Consider the following 12092-nt stretch of genomic DNA (forward strand, 5'->3'; position numbering starts at 1 on the left):
ATACTTACAAAAAGGATGAGAAAAACTGGAAATGTATTCATACCTAAACTCCTCCTCGACATGTAAATGTCTTCATCATGATTTAATTTGCTTTGTACCTCTGGATTAATTATAAAAGATTAAAAGACTTATATTAACCATTTATCTTTACCAATAGCTAGAATATTATTAACTAAATTGAATTTTATGTTTTTATAGTGATGAAAGTTTTACTTTACCTTAATTTCATTTATCATAATACTGTTTGAAACCAACTTTTATTCGTGTGCGATTTACTTTCGCGATTTTCACGATCATCTAAATTCCACAAAAGTTGATCTCCGTGAATTATGATCGATATGACTTAGTATGATATGTATCATACTATATGTAGTGTCTTCCGCGAAAATTAATCTCCGCGAACTTGTTTTGAAATGGAATTCGCAAAATTGAATAGCCACGAATAAAAGTTGGTTTACAGTAACCTATAATCGTAATAAAAAAAAAATAAGTTTCATGAATTCTAATCTCTTGTTAAAAGAATGGTTGTTTCTTAATTCAAAGTTGGATATGTACTGTATAGGGTTTTTAATTCATTTTTCAATATTTCCCGCTTTCTTATAAAAAGCATATTCAACGAGGTTCTGAATCCGTACCATAAAACTTTTCTTAGGCAGAAATTTTATGATTTTACGTAGACATGAGTAAACAATCTGTCTGAGGAAGTTTTATAGAGCCAGGCTCTGGCCTCAATATCGTGAAACAGTCTAACTCCAAAATAGTTGAAGACTTAGCCAATCAAAAACCACATTACAAAATATGTGTACACTTTGTATCCATGTATGTATATACAATGCGATCCAGAATTCAAATAATCTACTCGTAATTGACAATTTTCACAGTGATCTTGTCGGCATATCAAACTGACTATCACCTCATTGAAACATCCTTTTTGGGGTCATGAATGTGGCGCTGTGGTAAAAAGTGCAGATATGTTTGGCTAGGGGATTGGGTGCCATAGAATGGGTGCCATAGATCCTGAGTTTGATTCCAAGATAGGGCACAAGTCAATCAATTGTCATCCTTTGTTAAAGTGTGTTTCTTTGAAATGTTACAAAAAGTGATATCATTATATATATAATTGATTGGCAAAACTTAAGTCTAGGATTATTTCATGATACTGGACCTGGTAATGTTTTACTGTATTGGCTTAAAAGTTTTCATGTTTTTGTATCACCCACAGGCAATGAGGACCCCATTGATTCTCGCCTGCCTGTTCGCCCGAGAGGACATCGTTAAATACCTGATAGATCTGCCTAACGTTGACGTAAACAGCACAGATTGTGTAGGTATCCAAGCAAATGATCCCATACCAATTTCAGCAATTGTACTGCAAATGCTACATATGCTGAAACAAAACAATGCTGCTGTGTATGCCGGTGTAGCATGGTATTTTGAATCATGGTATATTGACCCCGGGGTCAAAATACCATTATGGTGAAATGACCCCGGGGTCAAAATACCATTATGGTGAAATGACCCCCCCCATGGTAAAATGACTCCCCCTTCTAAAAGTTACTATAACACTTGTAAACTTGATATTTTCTTCTCATTTATGATAAACTTCAAATTGGGATTAAGTTAGACCTATGGCTAGCATGTGGAAGGCATTTAAAAAAAAAAAAAAATTGGGAAGGGGGGGGGGTCAAAATACCATGGCCATGGTGAAATGACCCCCCCATCTCCACGCCAATTATGTCTTTTAAATTCACATTTAACTGCCTTAAAATACAATAAAATCATATATATTATGATTTTAATGAATATTACATGTTATTTGCAAAAAAAATATCACTATGAGAACTTCAACTTAGAAGGGGAAGGTGGAGAGGGGGGTGGTGGTCAAAATACCATGGCCACGGTAAAATGAATCCCCCTATACCCACGTCATTTATATCTTTTTAATTTACATGTAATTGCCTTAAGATTCAATAAAATCATATATCATGATTTTAATGAATATTACATGTTATTTGCAAAAAACTATCACTATGAGATCTTCAACTTAGAAGGGGAAGGTGGGTAGGTTCAAAATATCATGGCCATGGTGAAATGACCCCCCATCTCCACGCCAATTATGTCTTTTAAATTCACATTTAACTGCCTTAAAATACAATAAAATCATATATATTATGATTTTAATGAATATTACATGTTATTTGCAAAAAAAATATCACTATGACTTAGCTTCAATTTAGAAGGGGAAGGTGGAGGAGGGGGGGGGGTCAAAATACCATGGCCATGGTGAAATGAACCCCCCATCCCCACGTCAATTATATCTTTTTAATTTACAATTAATTGCCTTAAGATTCAATAAAACTATATATATCATGATTTTAATGAATATTAAATGTTATTTGCAAAAAACTATGACTATGAGAACTTCACCTAAGAAGAGGAAGGGGGGGGGGTCAAAATACCATGGCCATGGTGAAATGAACCCCCCATCCCCACGTCAATTATATCTTTTTAATTTACATTTAATTGCCTTAAGATTCAATAAAATCATATATATCATGATTTTAATGAATATTACATGTTATTTGCAAAAAACTATCACTATGAGAACTTCAACTTAGAAGGGGAAGGTGGAGAGGGGGGGGGGGGGGGGGGTCAAAATACCATGGCCATGGTGAAATGAACCCCCTATACCCACGTCATTTATGTCTTTTTAATTTACATTTAATTGCCTTAAGATTCAATAAAAACATATATCATGATTTTAATGAATATTACATGTTATTTGCAAAAAACTATCACTATGAGAACTTCAACTTTGAAGGGGAAGGTGGGTGGGTTCAAAATATCATGGCCATGGTAAAATGAACCCCCCATCCCCACGTCAATTATATCTTTTTAATTTACATTTAATTGCCTTAAGATTCAATAAAACCATATATATCATGATTTTACTATGAGAACTTCACTGAGAACTTCACCTAAGAAGAGGAAGGGGGGGAGGGGGGGGGGGGGTCAAAATACCATGGCCATGGTGAAATGACCCCCTCCCCACTTCAATTAATTAATTGTTTTCATTTTATAACTGACATATAGCTTCCTTAAGATACAATAAAACCATATATTATGATTTCAGTGAATGTTAAATGTTATTTGCAAAAAACTATGACTATGAGAACTTCAACTTAGAAGGAGAGGGTCAAAATACCATGGCCATGGTAAAATGATCCCAACACTTTTCCAATTGTCCCCACTTTATTTTTTTCAAACCAACAATTCTAACTGGCTAAAGTAAGACTTAAATGATGTCCTTTGTGATTTTAGATAACATTTCATGTCATTTATGGAGAATAGGGTGTGAAAGCTGATGATTTTTTAATTATTTAAGTGTCATTTGTAGAGAATATGAGAATTTACTTTAGAAGTGGAGAGGCGAATCAAAATACCATGGCTATGATGAAATAGACCCCATCCCAAACAAATACTAAGGATATTTCAAAATGATTTTGGCTTTCCATATGTACTTAACTGAATACCCTATTGTATATATGTATGTATTAAAACAGAAATTTTGTATGTCATGACCATGGTAATAATCCTCCCCCTAATAGTTTCTTTTTTATCAAAGGATACTTTAAAATAATAAATGATTTTGGTACCTATTACAAATGATAACCAAATATCATATTGGTTGGGGGGGGGGGGGGGGGGGGTCAAAATTACTATGACATTAATCTGCCTTCAATTACATTACAATAATATTAAGCATTGATGTCACTATTTTTTAATTTTATCGGGGTATGAAAAAAAAATTTGTTTGCAAACTGTGTGAACCCAATGAAATTAAAAAATAGTGACATTAATACTTTAATTAATTTTATACTCTATTTGATAAAATGATGTATGTTTAAATGTAACATTATAGTGGTTTTTCAAGGGATTCTTTTTTACGAATCAATACGCAACGTCAATGTCTCTATTTTGACGTTGCGATAACGTCGGGGTTTCGCGCCATTCTTGGATTTTTTTCATAGTGGTATGCAAAAAAAATATTGGCCAATCAGAAAGCTAGATTTGGTATGAAAACAAAGAAAAATTAATAATTACATTATGAACATTATTAACAGAACTTATGACTAGGAGGACTTCAGCTTAGATGTTGGAGGTGAGGGGGGGGGTGTCAAAATACCATTGCCACGGTGAAATGATCCCCCTACCTCTTTGCAATTCCTTTTCTTAGGTATATTTGAAATTTTGTAATTATAGTTTGGCTTTTTATATTATGTACTTAACAGAACTGAAAACCATTTTGTTTTTAAGAATGTTTGAGGGGGGGAGAGGTGTTCAAATCACCATGGCTATGATATTCAAATTGATTTGGCCTATTCATACAACTGATTACAATAATGTGCAATAGAAATTTTGTGATTATTTGATTTCAATAGTTTTGAAGTTTGTTGGAGGTAAAGGAGGAGTGTATGTGTATTAAAATACCACATCCATGGTAAAATAAACCCTTATCAAAGTTGCCATAGACATATGTAAAAAAAACCACATGAGACAAACTGTAACAGCAATATTTATTATAAAGTGAAAGTCTCATATCTGCAACAATTAAGGTAGGACTGAATGTAACAACAACAAATATCATGTCCATTTGATAAATACATTAAGTGTCAAGAATAACAATCGCTTTTATTTATCTATTAATTCGTGAATTAAGTTAAGTTTAACACACTTATCAAGACTGAGAAACTGGCCAAATTACATTTTAGTATAGATAATAGCATAGTTCTTGATAGAATTAACATTGTCTGCGTGAATAGCCATATTGGTAGGTTATAATTATATACACACACAAGATACATGTGTGGATGTCGGCCCCATCACAAACACCAAGACATGCCTTGTGGCACATTCTGTTGCACCTTAAACATTGAAACATTTCTCTATCTCCTGTGTTGTGACAAAACAGTAGGTCACAGTTGTTTTCAATTGGTTTGGCGAACTTGATAAGTTGTCTAATAATGTGTTTTCGGTACGATACCACATGGCATTGCCTCATGATGCTTGCTGGTTTGTCAAGTGATACTGCTTCAGCATTCTGAAACAGGATTGAATAAATGTAGTTTCAAATTACGTTTTTCTATGGTCTTGAAATTAAATGTATAGAATAATTATAGAAAAATTTTGAAAAAAAGAAATAAATAAAAAAAAAGAAAATAAAAACATATAATAGTCAGGATTTGCCCATGCATAAATGTTTAGTCTCACTTAAAACAGGGATGCCTTGTAAATTTCAACATTTTTATGGAATTTATCTATATGCATTTATATTGATATAAATATTTATAATTATATACATTTATGAAGTATTTACTTGGCACATGAACTTAAATGTTGCACATTAGATTCAAAGCTTACCATCAGTAGGAATACACCACAGGAGCTGCTGTCGCCTTGCTTTGATGACTCATTGCTTCCAAACCTCCATGTTGTTGGGGGCTCATTGAGGATTCTTTCTCTGGTCTCCATGAATTTTCTATGCAAATAATACATAATGTTTAATCATATGCACTTTCACAATATAGTTTTCATAAAAAAGAATCACATGAACCATAAACTTGCTAAGATGCCTTGGATTGAGACCACTCTGAAGTAATACTTTTAGTGTGTTGCTTTTAGACATGTGTTTAGGCGATTGATCAAAAGCTGTTGTGGTACCTTTTTTAATACATCAGATACCATGCATATAACATACGATTTCTGATCAGAAAGTGGCACAGATGAAGGAGAGACATTATCTTTTTCAGGATATGAGATTCAAATTGAAATAAGTTAAATGGATGCAAACATAACAAAACATTGTGCCTGTAAATTGATCCTCTAAATATATTTTTTTGCTTAAATTGCATATCCATTGAAGTTTTTAAATAATAAGTAATTGAAGGTAAAAACATTGTTCTGATGAATTGAAAGCTTACCTCCAATGACCAACATATCTTTTGGCTGTTGAGTTGTTCGGAAGTGAGTCGAACACACTGACAATTCCTGTTTTCATGTAAGCAACAAGCAAAAGCCAGTGGTGCTGATGGCATATTGGCACAAGCACATGGTCATATTGATGGAGTGGGATCTGCAATAGTTAAAAATTCACTTTATACACATAGTTTTTTGCAAATAACATTTAATATTCATTAAAAGCATGATATATATGGTTTTATTGAATCTTAAGGCAATTAAATGTAAATTAAAAAGATATAATTGACGTGGGGATGGGGGGTTCATTTTACCATGGCCATGGTATTTTGAGACCCCCCCCCCCCTCTCCACCTTCCCCTTCTAAGTTGAAGTTCTCGTAGTGATAGTTTTTTGCAAATAACATTTAATATTCATTAAAATCATGACATATATGATATTATTTAATCTTAAGGCAATTAAATGTAAATTAAAAGATATAATTGACGTGGGGATTGGGGGTTCATTTCACCATGGCCATGGTATTTTGAACCCCCCCCCCTCCTTCCTCTTCTTATGTGAAGTTCTCATAGTCATAGTTTTTGCAAATAACATGTAATATTCATTAAAATCATGATATATATAGTTTTATTGAATCTTAAGGCAATTAATTGTAAATTAAAAAGATATAATTGACGTGGGGATGGGGGGTTCATTTCACCATTCCCATATGGTATTTTGACCACCCCCCCCCCTTCCTCTTCTTAGGTGATGGTCGAAGTTCTCATAGTCATAGTTTTTGCAAATAACATTTTATATTCATTAAAATCATGATATATATGGTTTTATTGAATCTTAAGGCAATTAAATGTAAATTAAAAAGATATAATTGACGTGTGGATTGGGGGTTCATTTCACCATGGCCATGGTATTTTGACCCCCCCCCCCCTCCTCCACCTTCCCCTTCTAAGTTGAAGTTCTTATAGTGATAGTTTTTTGCAAATAACATGTAATATTCATTAAAATCATAATATATATGATTTTATTGTATTTTAAGGCAGTTTAATGTGAATTTAAAAGACATAATTGGCGTGGAGATGGGGGGTCATTTCACCATGGCCATGGTATTTTGACCCCCCCCCCCCCTTCCCCAAAAAAAAAAAAAAAATGCCTTCCACATGCTAGCCATAGGTCTAACTTAATCCTAATTTGAAGTTTATCATAAATGAGAAGAAAATATCATGTTTACAAGTGTTATAATAACTTTTAGAAGGGGGGGTCATTTTACCATGGGGGGGGGGGTCATTTCACCATAATGGTATTTTGACCCCGGGGTCATTCTACCATGGGGGTCAAAATACCATACTACACCGGTATAATGCTGCAGGCTTTAAAGCATGATTGTAGCATACTGATATGCTGCAAAACAGCATGTTGTGCTTCATCGGAGCACATGCTGCAACCATGCTTTTTAGGTTAAGATATAAATAGAAATATAGTTGCAGCATCCAATGGAATGCACCATGGTGGCATACTGCAAAAGGCATATGCTGCAATCATGCTGCAATAAATGTGGTGTGAATGTATAGCTGAACCATGCTTCAATCCTATATAAAACAGTACAGATTGTGTAGGTAAATGTTTGCTATATTTCTGTTGTTTAGTGTGACAGAAACTGTCTACATTACTCCTATCTCCTGGGACTAGATGGAGATTCAATCCGAGACGTCCTCATTTCATCTGGGATTAACAAAGATCAAAGGGACACAGTAAGTAATTAATACAACTGACATAGCGGGGAACATCACTTTTTTCACAGTGTGTATTGCTCAGCTCATTTAAGATACGTAAAGTGACAGAACATTTCAGAGACAGTCTCAGTGACTTTAGAATTCGAAGTTATTTATATATCTAAATTACTATTTTGTCAAATTGTTACAGTTTTTGTGTTTCTGTTGACAGAACGGCAGGCTGCCACAAGACTATACCAACATCCCAAACAAGGAAGACTGGCTGGAAAATGAGATACATGTAAGTATATAATATACCATAAGAACTTTGTAATTTGCACACTTTTTCTGTGGAAAAATAAAATTTAAAATCTGGGGTGCGCAAATTACATTTATTTGATAGAGGAGGTTTAAACATTCTATGGGGAAAAAATCTGTCCAATCTGAGGGCAGTATGATAGGAAGACTTTAAGTTGGGTAAAAGTTCGGTTTATTGATAATAATAATTGTAATATTAAAACATCTACATTCATGGTCAAAGATGAATAGATGCAGGATTCCCTTTATAAATCATTGTGATGATAATAAAAGTTCTTTGTTATTTTGCCGTTTGGCCTAGTCTTAATCAACCACCAAGCTGTAATTAGTATGATACTGGGAAGCATAAGACGATCCTTAGTTATATTTTAAAAACTAAAAGCTGTTTCATTTAATATATGTACCTTAAACTGAAATATTGATAATTCAAAACAAAAACAGTGCACTGAGCACTAGTATTTATCAGGCACACAGATGGATAATTATACAGTAAAACACCCATATACTGAATCAATGGTTATAACGTAGTGATTTTCGTTCCCGTCAATTTTCATATAAGATGTCTGTATTAAGGTAGCTCCATACTTTTGGAAAAACCCATGTCATTTTTTTCTAACAGGTCTTATTTTCTTGCATTTTTCATGTAGATTTCAAATCTGTAAAGATAAATGGGTGTTCTCGAACTACTTTTTGAGATATTTGAGCTTGAAATATACCATCCATGCAAATTTGCTGACCGAAAATAGAAAAATTCATAAAATTATGTTTTCTGTAATATTAGGGTGAATGTAGTCTCGATCCTGTTGATATTTTGTCCTAAAATTCTTACAATAGAACAATATACAAAACTATTTTATTTTTACAAATGCTAACTAATTTTTGTTATTTCCCAGGACCGTTTCTATACGTAATTACCATGTTTTGCCATATTTTCGCCCATAAAAAATCAATGAATAGGCCAAAAAAGAAATGAAAACCCATGTCAATTTCACAATATTTGTATATGATATGCCCAAGGTAATATGTTTTTCAAATATCATATAAAAACACGGGGTCCTCGATCAAAATTTCACAATTTTGTAAGCTTGAAGTTTGTAACTCGCAACCCTACCCCCATTTCATCCAGTACGTGCTAAGATGGGTTATATTTGACTATTTTTTGAAAATCATGCCGCAAAAAAACATTCCACATCAGTTCATACGTTTTTGTGATATTATATCTGGTTTATGTCTGTTTGTTTTTATGATTTTCTCCAAATTGTGTGTTTAAAGGAAATCCATATGCGATTTTTTTAGAATTCCGGAATTTCGGTCCGGCCGGGTCCCCTCTTATGATTTATAGCGACGAACGGCACTTCCGGTGTTTAAAAATCCATTTCCATTTACGACAGGGACAGCAAAAACCTCAGAGATAGCATATAATTTTTACTTCACTGCTTTTATTTGATTTATTTAATGATTTTAAACATTCAATATTATATGTAGACAATTTTCACCTATTGAAAAAATATCCAAGTGTGATGTCGTGGCGTATCGGAAACCAGTCTGGAATTCAAAACAACCTCTGCAACTTCCGGTATAGCGTCATATGAATTAGCGCGATTTTCAAAAGTATGGACCTACCTTAAGCGTATAATGAACTGTTTATAACGAAGTGCTTTCTTTAGTCTTTAGAGGTTTGTTATAACTGACTGTTTTACTGTATGTACTGATAATTATTACTCTTAGACAGGTAATTTTTAATGGAAACTGTTTAAAAAGTTTTATAATCTGAAAACTGTTTTTATCCAGGCACACATTATTAAACAATATATTTATATATGCAGCTCTGATACAATCAATGTAATACACTTATTACCTTTGTATATTTATAATTGATATCCACTATTTTATAATTCATTCACTTTCTGCTAGCCGGTAAGTTGTGCGATACTGTTATATACAATGGTGGTTCATGGTTATGTAACCGTTTCTGATATCTGAGGAAATCTGTCAGTTGAAATCCAAATTAATGTCTAGCTACAATATTAATATTATATATCAAAGTTTAAACAGGGCCACTGAACAAAAATTCTACTTACAGGAACCTTCCACCTGCTATCCAGTATTAATGCAATATCAGAAGTTGATCAAAATTATAGTTTTAATATAATTTGATATCCTGCAGAAAAGAGTTTGAAGAAATTAATGACGGCAAATAGCTGAGAGTTGTAATATGGATACTGACAGCTTTCTTCAGAGAGTGTGTGCTTGTTATATTGTTATGGGGAATATTGTTTATTTGAAATGAAAGGTTGGTACACATGAATGGATGTGTTGGAAATCAAGGAGGTTTTTTTCTGTGTCACCTGCAGCGTGAACGAAATATGTACATGTATCTATGTAATATTGCATTGTGCAGATATGTGCCAGTACATGTAGTTTCCTTTATCAGATCAAACACAAAATGTACAGCATCGTGTACAGCATTATCAAACTTTATATTGGGAACCTTCCTTAGGTAAAGTTAAAGTGCCTGGTTTTTTCAGGTTCAAACTTCAAAGGTCAAGGTCAATTTTTAGAAATAGACACTGTATTTCCATGTGATAGAATCAAAAGAATTCTAGTTCTGTTATTAATGACATTGGTGTATCATTGGACAAAATGTTAGCATATGCAAAAGATGGACCCAGATAATACATAATTATATTGATGATCTTTTAACTAAAATGTATATTTTGACTGAAAAATACGAATATATTACAATGTTTTAACCTGCTGCGCAGGTGACACGCCCACTTGTGTTGACTCCTCGTAATGATAAACAGGTTAAGGATGTTTGTTATGTTACAGCTTTGTGATGAATCGTGTCATTATCAAGTCATGATTTTATCACAACAGTTCTTATATTTACTCTGACTGACAACAAAATATTTGGGAGCAATTATTTAAGATGTGTTCTGATCAGTTGTACGCAGGACATGCAAGCATGGAAATATGTGAGTTTCGAGATCCCAAAAAGACGTGGGTAAAGTTCAATATACTGTCGATTATTCCCACCTTCCGGTGATTAAGATATCGCAAAACTCACGTAAAATAATGATGTCATAATCACCGGATAGTGGGACTAATCGACAGTAAATTGTACTTTACCCACATCGTTTTGGGATCTGCATGAGCCAACGAAACAAATGTATTGCTCCAAGGGAGTTCCATACAGGATAGTGCTAAATGTGACCATTCCTGTTTCTTTTACATACTCGTTGGCATTAATATATCCCTATTTAAGCCACCATAGCATACAATATCAAGTCTGCAGTGTCAACCAATTGTACATGCAATTGAATAACTGACATTTTGATATTTTTATTTTTCTTATAAAGATTCAAGTTTATTTGATATGAATTTTCAAACAAGTTATTATTCAATGTATGTAATAGTTTGTAATTTGGAAAGTTAAAGACATTCATTTCTGAACTTAAGATTTTAAACATATACATTTTACAAGAATTTCTCTATTTAATCATATCTGTATATATAAATCTATAAGATTTGTATCATATATATATGTGTTTTGCTGTGATTCCATCCAACACATAGAATAAATCCCTAAATCTATGAATATAACTTCCTCCTGTATAAATTATATTCATACCGTGTTACAAATCCTATATACAATGTATTCTATACTTTTTAAACTATAAAAAATTCCATAACATGATTCAATCTTGTGCATGGACGGAATGTAATATGGAGTTAGTTGCACGTTACTGTTGTTATTCGTTAGTTTTCTCAGTGAATGTACAATTTCCATAAATACATCTGAAAGCTGATATGTAATTTTAATCAAGAAGAAAATTAGTAACTTCTTCATCTGAAAATTAGTTATACATAAAACCTCCGAGTCTATAGACTTAGCTGAACAATAGTCTGCAGTGATATTTTCAGATAGTGAAACTGTTTTTAAAAAGAGTTTTAACATAAGGCAGCAATCAACAAAGAGTAAAATCTGTTTTTCACTCTTTTTCAAAACTATTACATCTGCATGAAGATACATAATATTTTTTTTCTCTGAAGATATTTAATAATAGATTTAGAATACCAATAATC

General features: G+C 32.9%; 2 protein-coding genes across 2 annotated transcripts in view; one reads left to right on the plus strand and one right to left on the minus strand.

The window, feature by feature from the left end:
* LOC138310231 (putative ankyrin repeat protein RF_0381) overlaps positions 1 to 12092 on the plus strand; it is a 33295-nt gene that overhangs the window by 16349 nt on the left and 4854 nt on the right. The window contains exons 17-19 of the mRNA XM_069251348.1: positions 1223 to 1324; positions 7620 to 7724; positions 7918 to 7986. Coding sequence (XP_069107449.1) covers positions 1223 to 1324; positions 7620 to 7724; positions 7918 to 7986 — 276 coding nt within the window. The remainder of the gene's footprint in view (positions 1 to 1222; positions 1325 to 7619; positions 7725 to 7917; positions 7987 to 12092) is intronic.
* LOC138310771 (uncharacterized) lies at positions 4581 to 6155 on the minus strand. Its single transcript, XM_069252105.1, has 4 exons — positions 5982 to 6155; positions 5422 to 5539; positions 4926 to 5101; positions 4581 to 4602 (listed from the first exon to the last, which is right to left on the minus strand). The coding sequence occupies exons 1-4, from the start codon at positions 6056 to 6058 to the stop codon at positions 4581 to 4583; spliced, it is 393 nt and encodes a 130-aa protein (XP_069108206.1). The 5' UTR covers positions 6059 to 6155.

Source organism: Argopecten irradians, chromosome 16 (assembly GCF_041381155.1).
Source record: "Argopecten irradians isolate NY chromosome 16, Ai_NY, whole genome shotgun sequence".
NCBI classification, from domain to species: domain Eukaryota; kingdom Metazoa; phylum Mollusca; class Bivalvia; order Pectinida; family Pectinidae; genus Argopecten; species Argopecten irradians.

Excerpts from the sequence above, each read along its gene's own strand:
- LOC138310771 (XM_069252105.1), bottom strand. The coding sequence starts at position 6,058 with ATGAAAACAGGAATTGTCAGTGTGTTCGACTCACTTCCGAACAACTCA. Across the intron at positions 5,540-5,981 it reads AGATATGTTGGTCATTGGAG|AAAATTCATGGAGACCAGAG; the intron begins GTAAGCTTTCAA and ends TTATTTGCATAG. Across the intron at positions 5,102-5,421 it reads GTGGTGTATTCCTACTGATG|AATGCTGAAGCAGTATCACT; the intron begins GTAAGCTTTGAA and ends ATCCTGTTTCAG.